This window comes from Vipera berus (assembly GCF_964194415.1).
Source record: "Vipera berus genome assembly, chromosome: 16".
NCBI lineage: Eukaryota > Metazoa > Chordata > Lepidosauria > Squamata > Viperidae > Vipera > Vipera berus.
Window position 1 is genome coordinate 7,248,646 of NC_138219.1, and position 27,998 is coordinate 7,276,643.

Below are 27,998 nucleotides of genomic sequence, written 5' to 3' on the forward strand. Positions count from 1 at the left end.
TTATCATGGTTTGAGGTCTCCTTGGTGGTCTTTGAGCTTGCTTGTTTCTTGCAGACGTTAGTTAGGGCAGGGACCTTCAAACTTGGCCCTTCAACTCCACGCGTGCCTGGCTGAGGAATTCTGGGAGTTGAAGTCCACCAGTCATAAAAGGGCCAAGTTTGAAGACTCCTGACTTAGGGTCATGAAACCTCTGCAAGAAAACAAAGCAAGCTCAGAGAGCACCAAGGGCCCCTCATTTCAACCCTGAGCTTCATTGTTATCAAGGTTTCCTGGTAAAATACGTGGAAAAATCCCATTGTGGGGGCCAATCCATTTAGGATTAGTTCAAGTCCCAACGAGTTGGAGAAGCGGAGCATTTACTGTACATTAAAGCGTTCTCTTCTGATTTGCATCCTGATGGGTTTCCTTGCTTAAACAAAATGCAGCCTCTTTTATTAATAGGAATTTTTGTATTGACGAATAAAGGGATCCTATATAATTACGTTTTTCCCCAGGAATCCCATTGCATTAACATTGCAAAGCAGCAACTTTTGAAAAACATGCTGCGGCCTCTTTAAATCCCTGCTGGAAAGAGGCTCCCCGTTGCTGTGACAACGAGAGCGTGGCTTCTGCCCGGCCGGGAGGAAAACAAGAGAAGCTCCTCCTTGGAGGACGTTCCAGAAAACGAGAACGGGACGGAGTTGCGCATGCGCCACGCTCGATCGCCGACTCTCTCTGAGGCGGCGCGTTCAGGGGTCGGCCGACGCCAGTCGGCGCTTGCGCAGAAGCCCTCGGCGAAGCCGGCCGTGCTCCGGGCAACGCGCTACGCGGCGCGGGAGGGCGAGGAGGAACAAAGATGGCGGCCGGAGCGGCAGGAGTCGTTGCCATGGCGTCGCGCCGGCGGTGAGGCCCGCACACCTTCGCGGCTCCGGGTTGTATTTGGGGGGGTGCGGGGATAGCGGAGGGGTCGTCGGGGCCGCTGAGGGGGCCGGGGCGAGCGGCCCACCGACTGGGGGTCTCGAGAACGCCGTTGTAACCGAGGTGCCCCGGCGCCGTGGGGATGCGGAGGGGCCCGTGGGGGGCGGGAGGGGGGAGGGGGAAGGGCGCCGCCTATACATTATATAGGTGTCACACGGGGGGGGGAAGGGCGTGGAGAGCGAGGGGGGCATTATTATGTAACCTGCAGGCGGTGGGGGGAGAGGTGGGTGAGTCTCGGGGGAGGGGTCCTTGGGGGAGTAGGCGCCCCTATTTTGGTGGGGGGCAGGTGGCCTCCCCTTGCTCTGGATAGAATATGGGGAGGGGTCCCCACCACCTCAGGAGGCGCTGCCCCCGAGCCTGGGGGACCCCCGAGACCCTCCCCAGCCATGTATATATATATATATATATGTTGTGTAGTGTATGTGTGTGTGTATATATGTGTGTGTGTGTAGTGTATATATATATGTGTGTGTGTGTGTGTATAGTGTATATATATATGTGTGTGTGTGTGTAGTGTATATATATATGTGTGTGTAGTGTATATGTATGTGTGTGTGTGTGTATATACTCCCTTTCTCTCTCTCTCTTTCTCTCCTCTCTCTCTCTCCCTCTCTTTCTTCTCTCTCTCTTTCTCCCTCTTTCTCTCCCTCTCTCTCCTCTCTCTCTCCTCTTTCTCTCTCTTCTCTCTCTGTCTCTCTTCTCTCTCCCTCTCCCTCTCCCTCTCTCTTTCTTTTCTCTCTCTCTCTTCTCTCTCTCTCTCTCTTTCTCCCTCTTTCCCTCTCTCTCTCTCTCCCTCTCTTTCTCTCCCTCTTTCTCTCTCTTCTCTCCCTCTTTCTCTCTCTTCTCTCTCTCTCTCTCTCTCTCTCTCTCTCTCTCTCTCTCTTTCTTCTCTCTCTCTCTCCCTCTCTCTCTCTTCTCTCTCTCTCTCTCTCTTTCTCTCTCTCTCTCTTCTTCCTCTTCCCTTTCCTCTCTCTCCCTCTGTCCTTCCTTCCCTCCTCCTTTCTCTTTCTCTTTCTCTCTCTCTCTCTCTCTCCCTCCCGCTATTTTCCCTTCCCTCCTTTCCTTCCCATCCTCCCTCTCCCTCCCAGAGACACCAATAAGCCTCCCTTCAATTTGATCCTTTTTAGATGCCAGGAACTACAATTCCTATTGTTCCCAGCTATGTTCATTACTAACTAGACATTGTCCTCCCCATACTTAGTACTTTGGCAAGAGCGTGTAAACTCAAAAGTTTTGTTTTGTCTTTTAAAAAAAGAATCTCTGTGCTAACAGTCTCTTACACTCAATATTCCCCATTTTTAGCTGATTATCTGCTTGCTAATAAGAATATTAGTAAGCAGCCTTGGAGCTGTTTACGGTACGGCTCCATTGTCCATTTAGGGAATTTCCAGTTAGATCTGATCACTTAGATTCAGATTTTGATTAGTCTATTTAGGGAGTGGGATTCAGATGGGAAATTGATTCCTCTCCTTATCCCATTTTCCTTCCTGGCTCTGTTCGGTGTATTTTTCAGGGGGGGGGGGAAAGTCTGTTAATTGTCATAATTTGTCGCAATATTGATTGCTGATTGTGTGGTTTCCTGTCCAGCGCGCCTTTATGGTTGCTATTGCAAATTAACTCTTTTTAAGGCGCATCCTAAGGAGGATAGATCTAAGGACGGTTTATTGGCCCTGAAGCTAAAAACAGCATTTATTTCCGGGCTGATTTTTTAGAGAGAAACCGCCTCTATTCTTGAAGCACATGTCGCTGTCCATTTCTACAGCTCTACTCATGGATTGATATAGCTCAAATTTTGAATTTCCCATTTTTTTTTAAAAAAAAATAATAATTCTGGAAGGACTGTTAGGATTTATTTATTTATTTTTGCTTCAGTTAATTTACATGTGCAGCTTTCTCTGTGTTGACGATGAAGCAAACATTGCAGACGTTTCATGACCCAGCTAGGTAACATCACCAGTGCCAGAAAGGACGTGTTTTAGGGAGGGGAACGAGAACTGTGGGGTCCTTGGTGCTCTCTGAGCTTAGTGGTTTCCTTGCAGATGTTTCATCACCCAACTCAGTAACCTCATCAGTGCTAGAAGGGATTGCTCTGTGTTTATAGATAAAGTGGCGCTTGCCCTGTCATTGCTGGTGGCAGCGTGTTTGTGAGAATCCTTCACTGTTATTATAGCAGCCAGAGCTCTGGAGAAGCTACCTTTAAGCTATTTTTTTTTCCCCTTGGAAGACGGGTAGCAGGGTGTTATTTGTCAGCCAGCCGGCTAGGTCAGGAACAAACTCTGCAAGTTTGTGTGGAATTCTTCTTTGTTGATACAGCCTCTAGTAAGGGAATTTGCAAAACAAAGACCCGGGCTTTCCCTTTCTCTCTCTCTCTCTCTCTCTCTCTCTCTCTCTCTCTCTCTCTCTCTCTCTCTCTCTCTCTCTCTCTCAACACCCCGCCACTTAGGGTGGAGCTGAACTTGAGCTGTTTCCTAACCTGCTCCCCCGTTCCGCAGGCTTAAAACCTGCGTCTGTTTTTGTAACCATCTCTGCATCGTCGTGGCGCCTCTTAATTTCTCCCATGAACCAAGAGCCCTGCGTGACCCCGCTTCCCCGTTCTCTTTTGCAGGGCCACAGCCAAGGGGAAGTCCGGTACAGTCAGGCACCTCTGTGAGGTGTGAACGAGGGGCCAGCAGAGTTGAGAGACTCTCCACTTGCCAGAGGTGTGTATTGTGTCGCTGGAAAGGAAATTTCTCTCTCTCTCTCTCTCTCTCTCTCTCTCTCTCTCTCTCTCTCTCACACACACACACACACACACACACACCGTCGTGCTTTCTGGATCTCGGTTGAGGCTCTGCGTTCAAAGCTAGCTAGCTGTCTTAAATTCTAATCGGGGACTTCTCCAGAAGCTGAGATCCTTTGGATCGTGGCTTACCCTGTTGCTTTTCCCTCTCTCCGTTGTTTTCATTTCAGAGCTCTTCACATCCTTCTCTCCACGATGCCCCAAGCTTCGGAACATCGCATGAGCCGGGCTCGAGAACAAGCCGTCATCACCTCCCAGCCGAAAGCCACCACCAAGCTCCTCAACGGGCCACGGGCCCCCAGCCAAGAGCACCGGGCCTGCTGCCCCTCTTCCGCCCTCTCCAATGGGCTCTCCACCCCCGCCACCATCAGCACTGCCTCCAAACTCCGGCCTTTGCCGCCCCGACCGGGCAACCTGGAGGAGAGGAGCAAGAAAATGGAACTGGAGCGAGGCAGGAGCTCCAAACGGAGCGAGGCTCCTCGGGCCTCGGCCTCCCGCCGGGGACCGCTCAAAGCTGACCATGCCCTGCGCGTGCCCAGCTGCCCGCAAGCCGGCACGGTCTCCGGCACCACCTCTTTCACCATGCCTCTTGGGGTCCTCCTCGGCGGGCCGGATGCCGAGTGGCGGCAGAGCAACCTCCTCCGCTCCAAGTCCATCAGCATCGGGGACTTAAGCCATCCCGGCAGCCGCGGTGAAGAGCAGCTGACCATGGCGCTGAGCCGGCTCACCCTGCAGGACCACAACCCTTCTTGCAGTCACAAGCTCGGCCTGGGCGCCCTGGCCTTAAAGAGGAGCTCTTCGCTCCGGCGGGTCAACGTGACGTCCGGCCTGGACGGGAGACCTACCGCTCCGCTCCTGTCCGTCCGCACAGAGAGCTACCTGAGGACTTGCAACATCGACCCGCTGGCCGCGGAGTACGCCCGTTCCCAAGATATCTTGATGTCGGCCAGCCCGCCTCCAAGCAAGATGCCGGTGCTGAGTAGGCTGGAAGACAAGGCCGCCGTAAGGGGCTGTTTGTATTTGCGGAACCCAGTGACAAATGTCACGCCGGGTGGGAAAATTGCAGTCCCCGGCTTGCTTGGGAAAATTACCTTGGGGCAGCCAGGGGCTACCTTGGCCAGACTCTGGCTTTAGGAGAGGGTTGACCCAGCTAGTCCTTGACTTACGACCACACCTGAGGCAGAAAGCTAGCTTGCTAAGCAAGACGGTGGCTAAGTGGGTTTGGCCCCATTTAAGGACCTTTCCTGCCACAGTTGTTAAGTGAATCTGGCTTCCCCATTGTCAGAGGGTCGCAAAAGGGGTGGTGGTGGTCGCGTGACCCCGGCTCTCTGCAACCGTCACGAAAATGAGTTCCCGGGCGTCCTACTCCTCCTCCTCCTCCTCCTTGCAAACCCCTCTAGCCTTGATGATGTTATTTGTTTGGGTCATGAAACGTCTGCAAGAAAGCCACCAAGCTCCGAGAGCATCAAGGCCCCCTGATTGCAACCCTGAGCTGCAAATATTCTCCTTCATTGATTCCGTTCTTTCTGTTTAAATCTCTCTCTCTCTCTCTCTCTCTCTCTCTCTCTCCCTCCCTCCCTCCCTCCTTTTTTTTTTTGCTGGTTTTACCACGGTCTGCTGAAGATCAGGGGAGCATTTGGGAAAACACCTGGCTGTAGGAAGCAACCTCGTTGCTCCTGCATTTTCTGCATTTCATTCCCTTTATTTGCTTTTTCTTCTTTTAACTGAACCTCCCTGTCTTTCCATCCTAGCTGTCCCGCTCAGGGAGACACCCCCCCCCACCCCTTAGTTCCCTGAGCGGACGATTCAAATTCAGATTATGGAATTGCTCCGGGTGTGTTTTGTTGTTGTTGTTGTTGTTTTCAGGTGGTTTTTTTTTTTTGAAGCACAAGGCAGGTTTGGGGAAGGGCGGGAAGGGAAGATATCGTTGCTAATCACACACACACACACACACGAACACAAACACACACACACGAGAAAAAAAAGTGGATTGTTTCCATAGAAACACGCGTAAGATATCACAATCTCTTCCCCCCCCCCAAAAAAAATATCTTCCTTTTTAATACAGACTCCGTCTTTCCCGACTGGCAGGGCAGCTAAGAGAAGTTGCCCTCTCAGGAGTCTCCTGTTTAATTTGTTGTACATCTCTAGTTTGTTCACCCTCCCTTGGAGTCATCCGAAGGGAGACGGCGTCCCTATTTTTACTCGGTTGTGTACCCACAATCCCCCGCTGAAAAGCCTTGCCCCCCTCCACCTCTCCCAAGCTATTTCTCCCAACTCATTGGTGAGTCCAGTGCTGGCAAAAGGTGGTAACCATTAATTAATTCCCACTGGGGGGGGGCGGGGGGGAGAGAGATATTTCTTTCGCAGTTTCTGCCAACTTGCTTAGCTGTTCAGGAAGTCCTCGGCTTACGGCTTACCTTGGGACTAGAACGCCCATTGCTAAATGCCGGTGAGTGAGCTGCGCCCGATTTGGAGACCTCCCTTTGCCAGGGTCGTTAAGCGAATGACATCGTTAAGCGAATCTGGCTTCCCCCTCTTGTGGGAAGGTCACCAATGGAGATGAGCTGATCCCAGGACACCACAAGGAGTCCTTGGCTTACGATCACAGTGGGGTCCCACATTTTACGTCGCTAAGCGAGACAGCTGCCGGGTGAATGTTGCCCCGCTTTGTGGCCTTTCTTGCCGCAGCCGTTGAGGGAATCACTGCAGTTGTCCAGCTAGTCACGCGGTCGTTAAGCGAATCTGGCTTTCCCCGTTGACTTTGCTGGTCAGAAGGTCGCCAAAGGGGATCACGTGATCCCGGGACGCTGCGACCGCCATAAATACGAAACCGGTTGTCGAGCAGCTGGATGTCAATCACAGGACCGTGGGGGCTGCTGCCACAGTTGTGTGAAACACACGGCCCCAAGTCCCCTTTTTTTCAGCGCCGCTGTAACTTTGAGCGGTCGCTAAACGAACTGCTATAAGTCAAGGACTGTCTGTACAGCTGTCATCAATGCAGGCTGGTTACCCAGTGCCCCAATTTTGATCGTGTAACCGGAGGGGACGCCGTGATGATTTTATGCCTGAGTCACTTGTTTCAACACCTTCCTAATTTGAACGGTCACTAAGGGAGTGGTCATAAGTCGAGGGCCATCTGTAAAGCCATCCTCCTGCCTTCAGGGCAAACTGCCTGTGGAGACGAGAAACTCTCCTTGGATCCCTCTCTCCAGATTCATTTTAGCTCTTTTGTGGATTCCCCAGAACTGGCAATCCTGGTTGCCGTCACCTTCCTGGTGTTTGTGCTGGCTTGTTTTTTATTTTATTTTCTCCCCTTCGGCTCCGCTGTTCCCTCTGCCTCGCCGGATCCCTAAAGTAGCACGCTCGGCTAATTAATCCCTGGGCGGCGAGCCTCCAGAATTGCCAAGAATAGCTGGGGGAAAGGGGATTGGCTCGTGAGCTGATGGCTTATAGAGACAGCGGGGAGGGCTCGGCGGCCCTTTCGCACTCGGCGCCGAACGGGGAAAGGCACAGCACCTTCAGCCAACGTCTGGGACCCAACGGGAGCCATGCCGGAGGTCCAGGGGGTTACCTTGGTGGAGCTGCCTCAGAAATTGCACCGCACCCTCTGCGCCAAGTGCAAGGTCAATGGCCGAGGGACGGACATCTCCGAGTCGGTCGTCCATACGGCAACGATGGGGCTTCTGTTGATGACCAGCAAGGTAACACTAGGAATGCCACCGGCAGAGACGCTTTGTAGCTCAGGATTCAGCCGTGGGATCCTTGGTGCTCTCTGAGCTTGGCTGGTTTCCTTGCAGACGTCTCGTGACCCAACTAGGTAACATCATCAGTGCTAGAAGGGAGGAGGAAGAGGAAGACTGTGGGGTCCATGTTGCTTTCTGAGTTTGGTGGTTTCCTTGCAGACGTCTCGTGACCCAACTAGGTAATATCATCAGTGCTAGCAGGAAAGGGATTTTTGGCGAGGAGGAGGAGGATTGTGGGGTCCTGGGTGTTCTCTGAGCTTGGTTGTGTGAAGTGCCGTTGTATCTTCAAACCTGAAGCTGTTTGCTTGATGGCCTTTAGGGCGGGTGGGTGGAGAGTTGCAACAGGACGCTGCAGAGACAGGTGCCTAGTTTAATGAAAAGGAGGACTAGGGGGGGGACATGATAGCAGTCTTCCAATATTTGAGGGGCTGCCCCAAAGAAGAGGGGTGTGTGTGTGTCAACCTCTTCTGCAAAGCCCCTGAAGGCAGGCCAAGAAGCGACGGATGGAAACTAAACAAGGAGAGAAGCAACCTGGAATTAAGGAGAAACTTCCTGACAGTGAGAACAATTAACCAGTGGAACTGCTTGCCTCCAGAAGTTGTGGGTGCTCCAACAGTGGAGGTTTTTAAGAAGAGATGGGGCAATAATTTGTACGAAATAGTATAGGGTCTCCTACCTGAGCAGGCGTTGGACTAGAAGTCCTCAAAGGCCCCTTCCAACTCTGTTATTCTACTTCCTTCCTTCCTTCCCTCCCTCCCTCCCTCGTCACTGGAGGTTTTCCTGAAGAGATTGGAGAACCATGAAATTGGATAGGGTTTTTTGCTTGAGCAGGGGGTTGGACTAGAAGACCTCCAAGGTCCCTTCCAGCAATGAAGGGGCTGGCAACGGTGAGCATCCCAGTGTGTGAGGAAGGGCATCTTCAAACAAGCTTACATTTCCCTGTCATGGGCCGTTCCGTTTTGTCTATTCGCATATAGGAATTTAGTCCATGTTAACGGGGGTGGGGGGTGGGACGCGAATCAAACTACCTCGTTACGCCAGCTGTCACAACAAGCCCGTCACCGATTCATTTTCTCTCCTGTTTTGTTTCCTTTTAGACACATCACACGCTCCTGCTAGGCTCCGGGCACATAGGTCTACGCAACCTTGGCAACACGGTAAGCAAGATGTGAGGAGTCAACCGCCCCCACCTCCCCACCCCAGTACAATTGGGCTGCAGGTGGGAGGTCTCACCTTGCCCTTTTTCTCCCTCCCTCCCTCCCTCCTTCCTAGTGCTTCATGAACGCGGTGTTGCAATGCCTGAGTAGCACCAAGGCCTTACGAGACTACTGCCTCCGTCGAGAGTTTCGGCAGGAGCAGCCATGCACGCTCCGGTCCCAGCAGGAATTGACGGAAGGTAAAGAAAGAGGGGTGGCGACAAGATTTCCACCCACCCACACACACACACACACACACACACACACACACACACGTACCAGCCCTCTTTCTCACCCTCGTAAATACGCTTGCCGCCACCCAGAGAGCTTAATTGGTCTCCCGAGAGAAGCTTAATCCGAGTTTTGCAGGCTGCGATTATATAAGCACTCCGGTCTTAAGGGTATAATTAGAAGCCTTAATGCCAGGGCAATCCTGTCCCTCGGTCACCTGGGGGCTGTTTTTAGCCCAGGGTTGCAAATGGGCGAGCCACCGCCCCACGAAGCCTCAGAACAGCCCGGAGAGAAGCTTTGTAGCTCGGGATGCTCTCTTGAGCTTGCTTGAAGACCCTCGCAGAGCCCACGGGGTCTGTTCTCGGGGACAATTTATTTCCTTTACTGACTACATTTCTCTGCCGCCCAGTTCTCTGATAAACCCCAGAATATCTCAGCCATTAATTAAACCATTGGCCGGGGGGGGGGGGGAGAGACAGAAGCTTTTCTGTTCACTGTACAATTGTGTCGCCAATTAAAATTAAGTTCCTCTCAGTTCAGTACGCTTTAGGAAATTCATCCCCAACAGGATGTACAGAAGTGCAGACTTAGGTCCATTAACTTATTGACCTAGTGAATTATGTATAAAGAGTCCACGCTGTGTGAGCTTTTGGGCAAGTTGCTGATAGTTGGAATGGGAAGGTGGGAGAAAATGACCAGGGCTGGGTGTGTCCCCCGTCTTCTTTACAGCCTTTGCAGATGTCATCGCCACGTTGTGGCACCCCGATACCGTCGAGGCTGCCAACCCCAGCCGCTTTAAGTCCGTCTTTCAGAAATACGTCCCATCTTTTACAGGATACAGGTGAGACGCGCCCGGTCCCCTCAGCGCCTAACCTATTTTCCCCAATGCTCACTAGAAGCAAAAGTTGCACTCTTACAAAGATTCACAAGCTTAGCCATTTTGAGAAGGGGGAGAACTTCAGTTCCCAGAATTCCCCAGCCAGCTGTGTATTCAGATAGGTGGACTTCAACTCCCAGAATTCCTCAGCCAGCTTTATTTAAGATGGGTGGACTTCAACTCCCAGAGTTCCTCAGCCAGCAGGCTTTAAGCTGGGTAGATTCCAACTTCCAGAATCCCCTAGCCAGCATGCTTTCAGAGAGGTGGACGTCGATTCCCAGAATTCCCCAACCAGCTTAAAGTGGCTAAGATGTGGGAAACGCTGCTGTTAGCGGCCAGGTCATGTGCTCTCCCCTGAATTTTTAAAAAGGATTTATGATCAATCTCTTTTGTCCAGGGGTGTGTTATCTCACACATTGGGAAATTAACACCAGCTTGTGATCTTTCCTGCCCTTTTCCTTCTAGCCAGCAAGATGCTCAGGAATTTCTGAAGTTCCTCATGGATCGGCTCCACGTGGAGATTAACCGGAAGGGCCGTAAGAGTCCCTGCATTCTCTCAGATGCCAAGTGGGCCTCGGTACTAGAGGAATCCGAAACGTTGAGGTGAGCCAGGGCAGGAAGCGGGGTTGGACTAGATGACCTCCAAGGTCCCTTCCAACTACTACTACTACTACTACTACTACTACTACTACTACTACTACTTCTCCTCCTCCTCCTCCTCCTTCTTCTTCTTCTTCTTCTTCTTCTTCTTCTTCTTCTTCTTCTTCTTCTTCTTCTTCTTCTTCTTTTTCTTCTTCTTCTTCTTCTTATTATTATTATTATTATTTCCTTGCGTATTCAGACGGTTTTAATTTATTGGTTGGTGTGACCATTGCACAAATTTTGTGGGCGTTTCACAACACTAGAGGAGGCTTTTTTCCTTTTTTTTAATCTGAACTTTTCAGACGTGGTTTATTGTTCGACACATCGGCAAATGCTTTTTAAAATATCTTTTTTTTCTTTTTTGCCTCGTTATGGTGGGTTATTAATTTTTTTTAAACTTCCTTTCACTTAATTCTGACATTTTATTTTTTTTGCATGTGAAATTTTCTTGGTATCTGCTTTGCCTTTTTGTATCAGCTTTATATATTCGATAAGGTTTGTTGACTTCATCGTAACATTTCCCCCCCCCCCCTTGTTCTATTTTTGGAAGTGAGCTGGATATACCTTTCTGCATCGTGGTCTATTTTTAAAAAACTTGTCCTAAAATAAACAAATTACTATTTTTTTAAAATAAATAAATAAATAAATAAATAAATCGCCTTTTGTTTTCTTGTCTTCAAAAACTGAACGCCAAGGAAACGACCTGCTAGTTTTTCTTGGCTTAAAAAATGTGGGTGCATTAGTTGACACAAAATAATAACTCCATTTTGGCCCCCAATCATCCTTCCTTCCTTCCTTCCCACTCTCTTTCCCTCTCTTCCCTTCCTTCCTTCCTTCCTTCCTTCCTTCCCACTCTCTTTCCGTCTCCTTCCTTCCCACTCTCTCTCCCTTTCCTTCCTTTCTTCCTTTCTTCCTTCCTTCCTTCCTTCCTTCCTTCCTTCCTTCCTTCCTTCCTTCCTTCCTTCCTTCTCATTCTCTCTCTCCCTCTCTTCCCTTCCATCCACACCCCTTCCTTCCTTCCTTCCTTCCTTCCTTCCTTCCTTCCTTCCTTCCTCTCTCTCAATTTCCCCCCCCCTTGGGTTTCTGCTCTCCTTCTAGTGACGAAGAACAAGCTAACCAGATGTGGAAACGCTACTTAGAAAGAGAAGACAGCAAAATAGTAGGTGAGTAGACCCTGACAGAAGCCGGCAAAAGCCCCCCCCCCCAAATTGCAGTCACGTGACTTCAGAGTGCTGCAAATGCCTGCAAATGCGAGCCAGTTGCCAAGCACCCAAAACACAGGTAGTGCTCGACTTAGGACTATGATTGAGCCCAAAATTTCTGTCGCTAAATGAAACAGTTGTTAAACCAGCTGTGCTCCATTTTGCAATCTTTTGGGCTACGGGTTGTTCAGAGAATTCCTGCAGCTGTTAAGCTAGTAAGCTAGTTGTTAAATCGGATCTGGCTTATGAGTCAAGTTGCCAAGCCTCTGAATTTTGACCACGGGGCGGCCGGAACGGCCGTAACTCTGGGAAAGCGGTCACAAGTCCCTTTTCCCAGTGCCATTGTAATTTCGAACGGTCGTGAAATCTCTTGTAAGTCGAGGACTCCCTGTATATTCACATGTCCGCCAGGTAGGCGTGAACCTACGGGTATGCGGGCTTTCAGAACTCAGCAACCGCATCGTAAAGAAGCCCTGGAGAGATCCTCGTCGCTTCAAATAGTCACCAAGAGAGCAGTCATTAAGCAAGGACTGACCGTACCATTGCTTCGGGTCTAACAGGCAAAATATTTGGATCCCAAGATTCCACCCTGATCCGTGTAGTAACAGAACCTCGTATCCTATCTTCTCTCTCCTCCTCCTCCTCCTCCTCCTCCTCCTCCTCCTCCTCCTTTTTCCTCCAGACCTCTTCGTCGGCCAGCTGAAGAGTTGCCTCAAGTGTCAGGCCTGTGGCTACCGGTCAACCACCTTTGAAGTCTTCTGCGACCTCTCCCTGCCTATCCCCAAGGTGAGTTTCCAAGGGATCACCCAGGGCGGGTAGCCAGTCCACACCCTCAGTCCAGTGGCGTACCTGAAGACACGTGTCCCCGAGGATAAAATGGGAGCAGGCAAGAACCGTGTCTGCCAGTTTGAAAGACGGGATAAAACGGTGATTATCAGCAGCACATACAATACTACGTGCTAACGAAGAAGTTGAGACTCTAGAAAGAGCACAGAGAAGAGCAACAAAGATGATTAGAGGACTGGAGGATAAAACATACAAGGAACGGTTGCTGGAATTGGGGATGTCCAGTTTAACGTAGAGAAGGACGAGGGGAGACAGGATACCAGCGTTCCAATATCTCAGGGGCTGCCCCAAAGATGAGGCAGTCAAGCTATTCTCCAAAGAGCCTGAAGGCAGGATAAGAAGCAACGGATGGAAACTAGTCAAGGAGAGAAGCAACCTGGAACTAAGGAGGAACTTCCCGACAGTGAGAACAATTAACCAGTGGAACCACCTGCCTCCAGAAGCTGTGAATGCTCCAACACTGGGAGTTTTTAAGAAGAGACTGGACAGCCATTGGTCTGAAACGGGATAGGGTTTCCTGTCTGAGCAGAGGGTTGGACTAGATGACCTCCAAGGTCCCTTCCAACTTTTTTATTATTATTATTATTGTTATTATTATTAACTTGTATTCGGGCTTCAGCCTGGCAAATGGCGAGGCAGGGAGTATTTTTTTTCCTCCCCCAACCCAATGCTTCATTTGCCTTTCGCAGAAAGGATTTGCCAGCGGGAAAGTCTCCCTGCTCGACTGTTTCAATCTGTTCACCAAAGAAGAGGAGTTAGATTCCGAAAACGCCCCGGTAAGACTTTTTTTTCTTCCCCCCCCCTCCCGTTCTTTGGGCATTCCACTTCTGGGTGCCGCGAGGTAATTCCAGCCCAGGAGATTAGGAATGCAGTCATGCTGGCTTGCTTTGATTGCAACATCTGGCTTTGATTCGGTCGGTTGTGGATACGGGCTGAAACTTCCAAACGAGGCAGGGAAGGAAGCAGAGGCCGCACCAGCAGTACGCAGCCAAGGGATGAAGTGAGCAGGTCTCAGCCCGGGTATAGATAGTCCTCGACTTACAGCCATTCATTTAGCGACCAGTGTTACGACGGCCCTGAAGAAAGGGACTTAGGACTGTTTTTCACACTCAATCACCTCACTCTTCTCTCTGTCTCTGTCTCCTCCTCCTCCTCCTCTCTCTTCTCTCTCTTCTCTTCTCTCTCTCCTCTCTCTCTCTCTCTTTTCGGCCAAGGTATGTGACAAGTGCCGACAGAGGACCCGAAGCACCAAGAAATTGACCATCCAGCGATTCCCCCGTATACTCGTGCTACGTATCCTTTCCCATTATTTGTTTCTGTGTCTCTCCTGGGGTTTGGGGTTGTTTTTTTTTTGTGGGGTGGGGGGGCGGCGGCGGGGGAGAAGTCCAGGAGAAAGAGGGAGAAAGGTGACGTGTGTTGTAAGCCCCTTTCCCCCCCTCCCACCCCCCGGAGTCACCTAACCGCAAGAATGGGCTGCCTGTAAATTTAATCCAATGAACGAAATAAACGAAATCTAGAAGCGTGGCTTCGAAAGCAGCCCAGCCTGAGTCGAGTCTGCTTTTTGTGCATCCCTTGGGGGGAAACCGACATGGGCAAAGCTGTGAGTTTAACTTGCTCCTTAACACCCCCCCCCCCTCGGTTGTCTCAGATCTCAACCGGTTTTCCACCACCCGCTATTCCATTAAGAAATGTTCTGTATATGTGGATTTCCCCCTCCAGCAGCTCAACCTGAAGGAGTTTGCCAGCGAAAAGGCCGGTAAGTCATTTCCAGAATTGGGAAATGATTCTTTTTTTGGGGTGTCTTTTTTTTTTTAAGAATAGAATAGAATAGAATTCTTTATTGGCCAAGTGTGATTGGACACACAAGGAATTTGTCTCTGGTGCAGAAGCTCTCAGTGTACAGACAAGCAACGAATGGAATGGAATGGAGTGGAGCGGAGCGGAAAAGAACAATAATTGGAATTTAATAATAATAGAATAGAATAAGAAATAGGAATAGTATAGGATAGAATAGAACAGAACAGAACAGAATACAGGATTGAAGAATGGAATAGAATATAGAATAGAATAGAATAGAATAGAATAGAATAGAATAGAATAGAATAGAATAGAATAGAATAGAATAGAATAGAATTAGAATAGAATTAGAATAGAGAATAGAGAATAGAGAATAGAGAATAGAGAATAGAGAATAGAGAATAGAGAATAGAATAGAATAGAATAGAATAGAATAGAATAGAATAGAATAGAATAGAAGATTGAAGAATGGAATAGAATTTAGAATAGGAATAGAATAGAATAGAATAGAATAGAATAGAATAGAATAGAATAGAATAGAATAGAATAGAATAGAATAGAACAACAGAACAGAATATGGAATGGAAAGGAATAGAACAGAATAGAAAATATAGAACGAAATAGATAATTTTAATCTTGATCCAATCCCCCCAAAATACCAGCACCCCCGAATTTTAAAAAGCTTTTTTTAAACCAATCCAATCTCATTAGTAGCATCAAACCTGTGTTTTTAAACATGGCCTTTTAAGGATCCAGGAAGCAGAGAAAAGTATTCCTGCGTACCTTACATGCCGTTTTCTCTCTTTTGAAGGCACCCCAGTATACAACCTCTACGCCTTGTGCAATCACTCCGGAAGTGTCCACTACGGTCATTATACAGCCTTCTGTAAGGATCAGTCTGGCTGGCGAGTGTTTAACGATTCCCGGTAAGCAGCCGTGCCGTACAGCTGCAGCCCTTGACCTACAGCCACTCGTTTAATATGGGTTCACTTGTGGTACGTAAGTTGAGGACTAATATGCATCCAGGCATATTAACCTCTCTCCTTCTCCCCCCCCCCCCAATCCCCCAATTTCTGCCCTCTTTCCGCAGGGTGTCACCGATCAGCGAGAATCAGGTCCCTTCCAGCGAAGGTTATGTACTTTTTTACGAGCTGGATGACTTCCACTGGAAGAAACAGTAAAAAAAAAAGAAATTAAGTATTGACTGGCAGACCCCTTTTTGACCCTCAGACCCCTTTTACCTCAAGAGACTCGCACCTGGGTCTTTTTAACCTTCAAAGAAAAAGCGGTGGTGGGAAGGAGGGGGGGAAAGCAATGGCGAGGGGAAAAAAATTGTAATAAAACCAACGAACGATATCCGCGTGAGATTTGTTTCTCCAAAGGGCCCACCCCCCACCCCCCGTTCCCCAGGCTGGATCTCCGCTTCTCTTTCCTACAATTTTATCCAGGTTTATTTTGGCTTTTTAAATCTTTTTTTTTTCTTTTTTGCCTCTGGGGGACGGTTTTCCTTGCTCCTGAACTGCCCAGAATTTTTAAGATAAGGGGGAGAAATTTCCTGACAATTAGAACAATTAACCAGTGGGACAACCTGCCTCCAGAAGCTGCGAACGCTCCAACACTGGAAGTTTTTAAGAAGAGACTGGACAGCCATTTTTCTGAAATGGTATAGGGTTTCCTGCCTTAGCAGTGGGTTGGACTAGATGACCTCCAAGGTACCTTCCAACTTTATAATTATTATTACTAAAAATGGACCTGGTAGGAAAATGAGGATTGGAGGATTGAAACCTCAGAGAGGGGATGCAGCATTATCCTCGCCTGCGCATCTGTGTTTTTTTTTCTTCCTTTCTTCGCCTCCTTCCCTTCCTTTCCTGGCTTCCTCCTAAAACCCTCAGGGCCAAAATTAAGGTGTGCTGTGACACACAAATATACACCCCAGTCAGAGACCGGGGCATCGTGCTTGGTTTTAACAACTTTCTACACAATGAAGGGGTTTGTTCGACATATGCAGTAGACGATTGAGAGAAAATGAAGAGATTGAAACTTTTGTGAATAAATTTATTTAACAAAAAGAAAAAAAAGAAACACTCCATGTTGTCTTGGTTCTGTTGGGGAGAGGGATACGAGTCCCCAAAGGGCTGGCTTTTTGAAAAGGGTCTTCGTTGTGAGATCCCTGGAGAATTGGGGAGGGGGGAGACTGAGAATTTCTGTGTTTTAACTGATCTAACCATCTGATGCTTACAGAGAGAAAAAACAACGCACGTCCTAATTGATAGGGGCATCTTGATGAGCGCAAGCTATTCCAGTCAGATGTGAGACACACAAACTCTTTTTGCTCTGCTGGAGTTAATGAAGTGAGATATACTGCGTCTCAATGTGGAGGTTCCATTAAGCCGGCATTGATTCTCAACAGCTGCCGAGAACTGCCATTTCCCATCAGTTATCAGTGATCCACTTTTCAAAACATCTGGCACTGAATTGTCTACAACCTGAATTACTTTCCCTCGGGGTCAAAGTGGTAGAAAGCAAAAATGCCGGCAGTTTGGCGATGCAGGCTTATGTGTCTTAATTTAAGGTCTGTCGCTGCCTCTGTAACCTGTTTTTCACTTCTCTGCAAATTTGCAATTTCCTCTAGGCTAAAAGGCTGTGTGTGTGTGTTTGTGTGTGGTGTTTCTTTGTGTGCATGGCTCTGTATGTGTGTGGGGGGGGGGGTTGTAATTCCTGCACAATTCTGAAACTGGATAGCGAGACAGGCATATAAAGTTAATAAAACTAATTTTTAATGTCATTTCATTGCTAATAATGAATAAAAAAATCCCCGTATTCTGAATTTAGTCCTTGCGACCCATCTGGAACCGCCTCATTGGGACAAAATTAGCACAAGAGGTCCCTCAGGATGTAGAACCTCCAGTGACAGAGGGAGTTTATAGGCCTGAGCTGGCCAGAGTATTTTTTTTAAAAAAATAGCATTCAGTGAATAGGGAAGGTCTGTGTTTCACTGGAAACATTTGCGACTCAAAATGTAACTAAAATTATTACAAGGCACTGAGACGATAAATAATTGCATTAATGTATACTGCCTCATTCTAAACCGTACAACAGCCTTGCAGAGTGGTGCCATCACATCTTTGGTGGTTTTTAATCTTCCTATCTGCTATCAAAGGAGGTGAAAATCCTAGTCCTCATGAATTTATCTCTATTAGATCCGATCGATTTGCTTTCAAAGGTAATTTAGGCACGATTTGGAGAAGGAAAGCTACGGATTGCGCAATACTGCGCCACGCCGCTTCCGTCAACAATCCGGTGTCTCCGCCCATGTGCTGGCCACGCCCCTCGACCTCCGATTGGAGGCGATCGGCCCAATCCGTGATGCGTGACGTCACCGCCTGTTTCGACCAATCCCGGCCGGGGGGAGGAGCTTGCATGGCAGCTGCACTGGGGGATTGAAAGCCCGTGTTCGTTCGGCGTGGGAAGAGCAGGTAAAGGGGTCGCTGCGACTCGCGGGTCATCGCTGGTCGTATGAATGCAACCGGGAGTTAGAGAAGGCGGGATTTGGACGCAGGAGGGATTGCTTCTTGCAAAAATAGCCGTCAGAACAGCGGGGTGGGGCGGGGAAAGCGGGGCGGAGAGGAAAGCTTGCAGAAGATGGCTATCGAAGCCTCTGGCAAGCGTGGGGAGAGTTGAAAGGCAGGTTAAAAAGGCGTTTTTAATCTACGATTAGGGAGGGGAGGAATAAATCCAGGATCGGTGCAACCCAAAGCTTCACACCCTGCAAGGTTTAGGAAGGAAAGATCCGTGAAAAGTGAAAAGAGTTAAGACTTTGGGTGTGGGTGTGTGAAATGGAGATGGAAATAACAGTATAGTAAATAAACAGTAAATAAAGCAATGCAGGAAGAGCAGCCTAATGCATGTGGATCAGCTTCTGATTTTCCTTCCTTCCTTCCTTCCTTCCTTCCTTCCTTCCTTCCTTCCTTCCTTCCTTCCTTCCTTCCTTCCTTCCTTCCTTCCTTCCTTCCTTCCTTCCTTCCCAATAACAGAGCTGGAAGGGACCTCAGAGGTTATCTAGTCCAACCCCCTGCTGAACCAGGAGACCTTATACTGTACTTAATACCATTTCAGACAAATGGCTGCCCAGTCTCTTCTGAAAAACCTCCCAGGTTGGGACACCCACAATTTCTAGAGGCAATGTCATTAATTACATTTAATTTCCTGGCCCCTGCTCTGATTGGGTCATGGGTTTGTGTGCCGTCAACCCAAAGAAAAACCACTTCCGCCCAGTTTGGGGGGATTCACCCAGCTTTTGGACACCCGGCTTTATCGCATCCTCTCTCCCATCAGGTTCCCGATGCAGCTGAGGGTGGCTGTCCTGGGCGGAGGGGTGAGTGGTCTCGCCGCTTGCTATTACCTGGCCAGAAGCTCCCTGGCATCTAAGGTGAGAACCTGCCCATCCAACCCATCAGTTTGATTTATGGCTGTCGGAAGAGCAGGGTGTGATTCGTAGACCAATCAAATTTAGGACAGAATTCAAACACGTTTGTAAAACAACCCCTGTGGCATCTAAACAACAAAAATATAAAATCCAGGCTACGGCCTGTAATATCAAATTACGACAACTGTTGGGCTTAGCAAGGGAAATTGTGGTAGTCCTCAACTCACAACATTTGGTGAGCCAAGTTACAGCGAAGAGGTGAGAGAAGAGGATGGTGACTGGGGGGTCCTTGGTGCTCTCTGAGCTTGGTTGTTTTCTGGCAGACGTTTCCTGACCCAACTAGGTGCCACCATCGGGGCTAGAAGTCTAGTTTTATTATCCTTTTTTCATTCTTTTTTTCTTGGCTTTCCCCCCTTCATACAGATCACCCTTTTCGAGGGCAGCCATCGCTTGGGGGGCTGGATTCATTCCACCAAGACCGAAGGTGGGGCTGTTTTTGAACATGGCCCCAGAGGGATCCGGCCTGCCGGGATTGTAGGAAGAAACACCCTTCTGATGGTAGGTTGGGTAGGCGAAGAGCAAAACCTAGTTCCTGACTTACAAGCAAAGTGGCATGAAAATGTGATGATGATGATGATGATGATGATGATGATTAATTATTATTATTATTATTATTATTATTATTATTATTATTATTATTATTATTATTATTATTATTATTATTATTATTATTATTTCCCTAGGTTTCAGAACTCGGATTAGAAGCCGATGTTCTTCCCGTTCCAGGAGACCATCCAGCCTCGAAAAATCGCTACCTCTACGTTGGGGGCACCCTTCACAAACTCCCTTCCGGCATTAAGTATGTTCATCCTTCCACAAAATCCAACCATTTTGTTTTGTATGGGGGGAAAAATGCATCTTTTTTCATTTGCACTAGGAATACTATTTCCATGGGGGGGGTTGGTTCTTGGTGGTCTCTGAGCTTGTGGTTTTCTTGCTGACATTTTTCATGACCCAACTAGGTCACATCATCAGTGCTAGAAGCCTCCTAGCTAGAAGCGTTCTAGCAGTTCTAGCACTGAGGATGTGACCTAGTTGGGTCATGAAACGTCTGCAAGAAAACAAGCAAGCACCAAGCACCCCACAGCCGCCTCTTCTTCTTCTTCTTCTTCTTCTTCTTCTTCTTCTTCTTCTTCTTCTTCTTCTTCTTCTTCTTCTTCTTCTTCTTCTTCTTCTTCTTCTTCTTCTTCTTCTTCTTCTTCTTCTTCTCCTTCTCCTTCTCCTCCTCCTCCTCCTCCTCCTTCTCCTTCTCCTTCTCCTTCTCCTTCTTTCCTCCTCCTCCTTCTCCTCCTCCTCCTCCTCCAACTTACTCCCTTTTTGCACTGATATTGTTACCCAGTTGGGTCATGAAACATCTGCTAGGAAACCATCTAGCTCAGAGACCGCCAAGGACCCCTCATTTCAACCCTGAGCTGCAAAGATTCTCCTCCATCGATAATATTTCTTCTCTTTCAGGGGCATTTTGCAGACCGTGCCTCCGTTCTCCAGTCCTCTTGTCTGGAGTGGGTTGAAGGAACTGCTGGCCACCCGCGGAAAGGAACCCGATGAGACCATCCATGGCTTTGTGGCCCGTCGTTTTGGCCAGGAGGTATTTCCACGAGCGACGAAACCCTCCTTAATTCCCACCCCAAAATCTCTCTGTTTTAGAGATCATCCTGTTTTCCACCCCAGCTCTTAGCTTGGCCCCTTCTACCTTTCAACCTCTGCTTTATGTGAAAAAATAAGTCATTTTTTTCCCCAGGAGAAAATTCACTTGCTAGGTTTCTGCCTCATCTTAAAAAAGTAGGAAAAAAAATAAAAAAATAAAATAAACTGAGAAGCTCATTTTCCAAACACAGGGGAAAAAAAATTTCTTAAAAGAAACCCCAAACAAACTAGGAAGCTTTCTTCCCCCTAGGCAGGATGGTCTACGATACTTTCTTTTGGTGCTGCCTTGGAAAACAATCCCTGCATGCAGAAATCTAGGGTCTCAGGGTTTTGGGGTCAAGGCTAAGTGGGCAGCATTGTGCAAAGCAGAAGAGAATTGGGGAAGAATTGTAACAAAGCTTAAACCAGAGAAGAAATTTCCTTTTTAAAAAAAGGATGGGTTTTTTTTTAATATATTCTGTTAAGGCTGGTATTTTGAAAGGTGGGGCAAAGGAGAAGTACAGGGTGGGAATCCTTCTGCCTTATCAGCTGGATGCAGAGGCAGCTGTGCTTCTCTTAAAATAATCTTTCTTTTTGTACGGGATGATGTGAGATGACAGAAATGCGGAATAACTTACAGGCAACTCCAGCCTGGGGAAAACCAAACTCGCCAATATAATAGAATCATATTATTAAGTGTGCTGTATATGTTGGAATTTGAATTTTATTGAATTTATATACCGCCCTTTCCCGAAGGACTCAGGGTGGTTTACAGGGTACTTAAAACATCGATATAAAAAGTACAAACAATTAAAAAAGATTAAATAAAATCCCTGAAGAAATATAAAAACCCCAATTAAAAACTCTCAGCCTGGGCCGGAAAGCTCGAAGAGCCAGGTCTTCAGGTCCCGGCGAAATGAACGAAGGTCGGGGGCAGTCCTAAGCTCCACGGGCAGCTGGTTCCAAAGGGCAGGTGCACCCACCGAGAAGGCCCTACCCCTGGGTGTTATCCGCCGGCAATCTCTTACCGGTGGCACCCTGAGAAGACCCTCCCTGTGGGAGCGCACAGGACGAAGGGAACTTGATGCCGGCAGCAGGTGTTCTCTCAGATATCCCGGACCCAAGCCATTTAGGGCTTTATAGGTCATCACCAGCACCTTGAATCTCACCCGGAGGGCAACCGGAAGCCAATGCAGCTCGCGGAGTAGAGGTGTTACATGGGAGTATCAGGAAACCCCCATCACAACTCGCGCGGCCGCATTCTGCACCAGCTGAAGCCTCCGAGTGGTCCTCAAGGGCAGCCCCATGTAGAGAGCGTTGCCCGACTCCTTATTTGTATTCTGGACTCCTCTTCTCTCTCACGCACAAATTCCAGCCGTAGAAATTGAAGCTTAAATTCATTTCCTAAAAAATAGGAATCGCCATTAGGGGCAGCTTATGAACCCCGCTGCATTTTTTTAAAAAAAAACAAACCACCTTGTTTTGTTTTTCTGAAAAAACTCTTGAAAAAAAGCTTTATAAGGTGTAAAGTCCGCACAGTCCAGGGATCGGGCGATGGAAATGGTGAAATGCATGCTGCACCGGTTGTAAGGATGAGGACCTGGTTGTAAGTCTGAGGACCGGGTCCATAAGTTGCTTTTTTCCCCCAGCACTGTTGTAACTTGGAACGGTCGCTAAATGAATAGTCGTAAATTGAGGACTGTCTGTAATTTGGAGGTGTTTTTTTCTTTTTTTTTTCAGATGGCTGATATAGCCGTGGATAGTCTTTGTCGGGGCGTCTTTGCTGGTGATTGCCGAGCACTAAGCGTCCGTTCCTGTTTTCCTGCGTTATTCCTGGCGGAGCAGAAATACGGTTCTGTTATGCTGGGCATGGCCCTTGCAAAAAGTGAGTGGGGGGAAATAATAATAAATCATCAAATCCATCCTTTCGACCCAGAAGAACATTCCCATTTTTAAAATAAATAAAACCAATCACGTCCCGGGATCACATGATTCCCATTTGCGACCTTCCCAGATGAGCGAAATCAATGGGGGTTTCGTTTAGCGACCCTGTGATCCCCTTAACAACCTGGGCGACTGAACTTCACCACCTGGGCCAAACCCCCCCCCCCCAAAACAACAAAATGTGGCAAAATTGGGTGCGGTTCATTAAACAAACTGCCTCTCTTAACGACCCAAATGCCGGCCTGTTGTGGCCATAAGTTGAGAATTTAGCTGTGTGCTAATTCAGCAGCTGGGATTGGGCAGTTTGGGTGCTGCAAGAGAAGCCGAGCGGACACCTGTTGAATTTCTGCCTGCTGCAGAAGTGCTACAGGCTCCTTTGCCGGCAAGGGGCCAACTTACCAATATTAAACAGACTGGAGGAGGGGAAGGGAGGAAAATGGCAGGGGCAGATCCTCTAACCAGGTTTGGCCAACCGAGGCAGCGTTTCCAAATTCTCCCCTCTTTCCTTCCAGAGGAAACTTCTCCGGTGGATTGCCACCTGATCCGCCAGGCCCAGGAAGGACGCTGGAGCCAGTGGTCCCTGCGTGACGGACTGGACACCCTCCCCAAAAGTTTAGCTTCCTTCTCAAGAGAACGAGGGGTCGAAATCCACTGCAACGCCCCAGTGAAGCGCCTGGACAGAACGACCTCGGGGTCCTGGCAGGTGGGAGAAAAGACCCAAGAGGAATTTTGGGGGGGAGGGGTTACCTCCCCCTCGGTTTGGGCCCCCCCCACCACCACCTTCCAGTCTTCCATCCTAGGAGTGTCCAGGCTGAGATTTTTCAGCTGGACATTGCAAAGAGTGGTCTGGTTTTCTCCCGACCAGCAAGACGGAACGTCCTTCTTCTTCTTTTTTTCATTAAAAAAAAAAGAAGGAACGTCCTTCTGTGTCGATTAAAAAAACCAAACCCTGTTCTTAGAAATGTAGCTTCTCAGGCTCCGTTGATGACAGGCTAGATTTCTAGCTGCATGGAATCCCCGCCCTGAATACCATGCAAGTAGAGTGACTCGGCCAGAGAACGTGAATGCTGATGGTGGTTTTGTTTTTTGTCCCCCCCCCCCCACAACACCCCATAGATCACCTTGCAGGACGGCACCGTGGAGGCCGATCACGTGATCAGCGCTTTGCCCGCCCGAGGTAGGAGAAATGGCCCCTTCCTTGCAGGGGTGGTTGTCGTTGCAGATCCAAAGTTTGGGTCTCTCTCTCTAACTCTCTCTCTCTCTCACACACACACACCCACAGGCACAAATACACCTTTTCAGGAAATGATACCCTGCCCCCCCCCCCCAAACCTAAGACGAAGCAACGTTAGGTGGTTGATTTCTTTGGTGCAGCCTTGAGGGCTAGAAACTTGCAAAAGGGCCAATCTGAAAAAAAAGATTCTGATATTGCTTTTTTTTTCTTTTCCCTTCCAGCTCTGGCTGACTTGCTCCCCGCTGGATTCGAACCCCTTACCCAAGATCTGCTGGCTATCCAAGCCGTTTCCGTGGCGGTGGTGAATCTACAATATGAAAACGTGCAGCTTCCTGTCACGGTAACCTTTCGGCTAGCTAGCGGGATTCAAAGAAAGGAGAGAGCAAAGCGCGAGGAAGCAAAATCACAACGGGGGCGGCGGGGGGTGGGGCGGAAGCTAAATTCGCATTAACAGCTATGGTGATTTGCTTAAGGACCGTGTCAAAAAAACATCCTAGGAATTGTATTTGCCCAGTATTGGGGAAAAAATGAAAATTTACCAACTTGAAGAAGAATTAATTAAGAAAATTTTAGAGTGTGCGGAAACGGATAGATTGGCTTTAAAGATGAAAGAAGAAAGAAGACTTTAGATTAGAATATGGGATAATTGTTATCCATGTCTAGAAAAACGAGTTAGAGAAAAAGGAATGTGATGTGTAACTTTGAATATAAGCAAGAAGACCATCGAGCGATTAATTAACATGTTTATGATAATTAACACTCATTGTTTTTTTTCTTTAAACACATGAACCCAGACATTATGTTGTTTGCTAAATATTGAGAATGTCATTTGAAAAAACCCTAACCCTAAGCCAAATCCCAACCCCGCCTTATTCCTACTCCTATAAAAACTAATAAAATATATACTAAATATATATATATATAAAATCCTATGACTCGTTTAACGACCACCTTGCTGAGTGACGAATGTTCCGCTCCCGATTGTGGTCGTAAATCAAGGAACACCTGTATTACTTTCAGGGTCTGTTGGGTAAGGCTTCCAAACCACAGGTGCGGTGCAGTGATTATTATTTCTTTAATTCATTTTAAAACATTTTTTCCAGGGATTCGGTCACTTGGTGCCTTCGTTTGAGGATCGTTCGCTTTTGGGCGTCGTTTACGACTCGGTGGCGTTTCCCGAACAAAATGGTCAGAAAGACTCCATCACCCGACTGACGGTACGAAGCAAGGGGACGGTGGTGGGGTTGTTTAATTTTTCACTCCTCCTTGTCGGATTTTTCTAGGCGTAACACGAGTGCCTTTAAATTTGAAGCACAGCCAAGAAGGGGAGAGAGGCTAAGCGTGGAACTGGGGGCTAATTTATTTTTCCCTATATAGTATTGTTTTTCAACCTTCGCCACTTTAAGCAGGGGAGGGGGACTTAAAAGTCCCAGAATCCCCCAGCCAGCATGCTCTAAGAGGGGTGGATTTCATCTCCCAGAATTCCCCAGCCAGCGTGCTTTAAAGTGGGTGGACTGCAACTCCCAGAATTCCCCAGCCAACATGCTTTTAGAGGGGTGGGCTTCAAGCCCCAGAATCCCCCAATCAGCATCCTTTAAGGTAGGTGGATTTCCCGAAAAGCTGTTTTTAATCTTCCCAATGACCAGGTGATGCTCGGTGGCGCCTGGTTTACATCACACCTTGGTGATCCGGATACAATTCCGCACAGCGAGTTGTTAAGCAGAGCTGAGGAGGCTGTGAAGAAACACCTTGCAATCTCCGCGAGGCCTGCTTACTCCATCGTTAAAGTACACAAGGTTAGTTCTCCGAAGCCTGTAAGTCGAGGACCGCCTGTATAAAACTTCCAGTCTTGTTTTTAGAAATTCTTTAATCCCCCTCTCCTATCTGAAATCAGCTAAGTTTGTGAATTTTCTTTTTCTTGTTTAGTCCTGCATTCCCCAGTACACCCTCGGCCACTGGAAACACATCGGTAATAATAATAATAATAATAATAATAATAATAATAATAATAATAATAATAATGATGATGATGATGATGATGATGATGATGTCATCCTGTTCTCCAAAGCGCCTGAAGGCAGGACAAGAAGCAACGGATGGAAACTAACCAAGGAGAGAAGCAACCTGGAACTAAGGAGGAATTTCCCGACAGTGAGAACAATAATATAACAATGACAACGATAATAATAGAGTTGGAAGGGACCTTGGAGATCATCTAGTCCAACCCCCTGCTCAGGCAGGAAACCCTAGACCATTTCAGTCGTCTCTTCTTGAAAAATTCCAGTGTTGGAGCATTCGCAGCTTCTGGTGGCAGGTTGTTCCACTGGTTAATTGTTCTCACTCTCAGGAAACCTCTTAGTTCTAGGTTGCTTCTCTGCTTGGTCAGTTTCCATCCGTTGCTTCTTGTCCGGCCTTTAGCTGCAGCCATGAAATTATTGTTTCAATTTTCTTCATAAGGCAAAGATTTATTTACATGGATTTATTTAAATATTATTTAAATATTAAAGTTATATTTACATTATATTTACACGGGTTGCACCATCCTGGGCCCGCACCATCACCATTTACGACATCCCAGCTGGCTTCCAAGAACGTCAGTGTGGAAGCTGCATTCGCTTAATAGAATAGAATAGAAGCTGGAAGGGACCTTGGAGGTCATCTAGTCCAGCCCCCTGCTCAAGCAGGAGGTCCCATTCAAAAGCCACAGGGATTACCTTAACCATCAAGGCAAAGCAGGCCGCAAAAGGCGACTCGCTTAACGACTGCCTCGCTTAGCGACTGAAATCCCGGTCGTAAGCTGAGGACGGCTCGTGTTTTCTTTTTCCAGAAAGCGCTACTTCTCAACTGAAGCAACAGAATCTGCCCCTCAGCCTGGTGGGGGCTTCTTATGCCGGGGTCTCCGTCAACGATTGCATCTTCAGCGCCCAGATGGCGGTGGCTCGGCTGGTGGGCAGGGTCTCCTGAGCATGTGCCGAGTTCTGGATTCGCAGGATTTGAGCCGCATTTGGATGCTGGACTTTGTCAGGAAGGGGGCCGGAGGAAATTAATCGTGTTGGTTTGGGAGGTGGGTGGGTGGGTGGGCGGGAGGCCAAGCAGAAAAGACCACCAGTTTTGAGGTAAATGCGTTGCCTTTCAAATAAAACTAAACCATGGTTACAACTCGGTTAACTTGGCCATCCGTTGGTAGAGGAAAGAACAGCTCTTTCATTGGGTGGGGGAAATATTTATTTTTGTAAAAAAAAAACAAACCCAAATATATATAATATATATATATATATATATATATATATATCTCAAAACCAAGGAGGAAAGGGTATCACTACCGCAAAGGGGATTGACGGCTACATCAATAGAATAAATAAAATGACACATCATTGGCAGTATCGAGAGATTGTGAGGTGCGTAACCGGTGGGGAGCAGGACCCTGATTGGGAATTGAGGGAACAGGCTGGGACCAGCCCGAACGGAAAGAAGAAAAAAAAAAAACCCAAAATATTAGGGAAGGCAAGTTGGCTAAAGGAACAATAATTGTTCGTCTGGTGATTTATTTATTTTTATTCTGATTTTTTTTTTGTTTCTGGGTGGCTGGGTGCAAGGAACCTACAAAACAGGTCCTGATTATTATTTTTTTATTCTGATTTTTTTTTTGTTTCTGGGTGGCTGGGTGCAAGGAATCTACAAAACAGGTCCTGATTATTATTTTTTAATTCTGATTTTTTTTTGTTTCTGGGTGGCTGGGTGCAAGGAACCTACAAAATAGGTCCTGATTATTATTTTTTTTATTCTGATTTTTTTTTGTTTCTGGGTGGCTGGGTGCAAGGAACCTACAAAATAGGTCCTGATTATTATTTTTTTTATTCTGATTTTTTTTTGTTTCTGGGTGGCTGGGTGCAAGGAACCTACAAAACAGGTCCTGATTATTATTTTTTAATTCTGATTTTTTTTTTTCTGGGTGGCTGGGTGCAAGGAACCTACAAAACAGGTCCAGCAGCTAAAATAGTAATAAACATCAGTCCAGTGGGGAGAAGGAATTCTCCTGCCAAACACTGAGCAGATCTGACTCTTAAAAGCTCTTAAAAGCTTTCGCTCCGGATTGTACTCTTAAAGGAGAATTTTGATTGACTGGAGACTTTACTCAGCTTCCGTAGCTTATTTAAGGCTTCTGTAGCTTATTTAAAGAGTTTAAAATTTCCTCTGGAGGAGGAGGGGGAGGAGGGAAAAAAAGAGATGGAAAAGAGGAAGAAAAAAGGAAGAGGAGAGGCAGGAGGAGGAGAAAAGGAAAAAAATGGTGAAGGGCTGAAGAAGAAAAAAGATGGGGAGGAAAGAAAAGGTGGAGATGAAAAAAGAAAAGATGAAGAAAGCAGAAGAAAGAAGAAATGGAAAAAGAAGGAAAATGAAGAAAAATGGAAGGAAAAAGAAGAGATGAAGAAAGGAG

At 47.6% G+C, this 27,998-nt stretch overlaps 2 protein-coding genes across 2 annotated transcripts; both read left to right on the plus strand.

Moving 5' to 3' along the window:
- The first annotated feature begins 665 nt into the window (after window positions 1–665).
- On the plus strand, window positions 666–18,400 carry USP21 (ubiquitin specific peptidase 21). Its single transcript, XM_081340859.1, has 16 exons — window positions 666–882; window positions 3,563–3,656; window positions 3,907–4,738; window positions 8,580–8,639; window positions 8,755–8,878; window positions 9,639–9,750; window positions 10,252–10,389; window positions 11,527–11,591; window positions 12,313–12,416; window positions 13,166–13,252; window positions 13,691–13,769; window positions 14,125–14,232; window positions 15,085–15,199; window positions 15,364–16,624; window positions 17,497–17,749; window positions 18,308–18,400. Exons 1-14 carry the CDS (start codon window positions 687–689, stop codon window positions 15,452–15,454), a joined length of 2,205 nt encoding a protein of 734 aa, XP_081196985.1. The 5' UTR covers window positions 666–686; the 3' UTR covers window positions 15,455–16,624; window positions 17,497–17,749; window positions 18,308–18,400.
- PPOX (protoporphyrinogen oxidase) lies at window positions 18,293–27,997 on the plus strand. Its single transcript, XM_081340875.1, has 13 exons — window positions 18,293–18,427; window positions 18,609–18,702; window positions 19,123–19,257; window positions 19,443–19,558; window positions 20,215–20,347; window positions 22,126–22,270; window positions 22,842–23,032; window positions 23,446–23,506; window positions 23,785–23,903; window positions 24,667–24,780; window positions 25,210–25,359; window positions 25,490–25,532; window positions 26,391–27,997. The coding sequence occupies exons 2-13, from the start codon at window positions 18,616–18,618 to the stop codon at window positions 26,525–26,527; spliced, it is 1,431 nt and encodes a 476-aa protein (XP_081197001.1). The 5' UTR covers window positions 18,293–18,427; window positions 18,609–18,615; the 3' UTR covers window positions 26,528–27,997.
- The last annotated feature ends 1 nt before the right edge of the window (window position 27,998 follows it).

Excerpts from the sequence above, each read along its gene's own strand:
- USP21 (XM_081340859.1), top strand. The coding sequence starts at position 687 with ATGCGCCACGCTCGATCGCCGACTCTCTCTGAGGCGGCGCGTTCAGGG. Across the intron at positions 10,390-11,526 it reads GAGGAATCCGAAACGTTGAG|TGACGAAGAACAAGCTAACC; the intron begins GTGAGCCAGGGC and ends CTCTCCTTCTAG. Across the intron at positions 15,200-15,363 it reads CGAGTGTTTAACGATTCCCG|GGTGTCACCGATCAGCGAGA; the intron begins GTAAGCAGCCGT and ends CTCTTTCCGCAG.
- PPOX (XM_081340875.1), top strand. The coding sequence starts at position 18,616 with ATGCAGCTGAGGGTGGCTGTCCTGGGCGGAGGGGTGAGTGGTCTCGCC. Across the intron at positions 19,258-19,442 it reads GAAGAAACACCCTTCTGATG|GTTTCAGAACTCGGATTAGA; the intron begins GTAGGTTGGGTA and ends TTATTTCCCTAG. Across the intron at positions 22,271-22,841 it reads GGGCATGGCCCTTGCAAAAA|AGGAAACTTCTCCGGTGGAT; the intron begins GTGAGTGGGGGG and ends CTTTCCTTCCAG.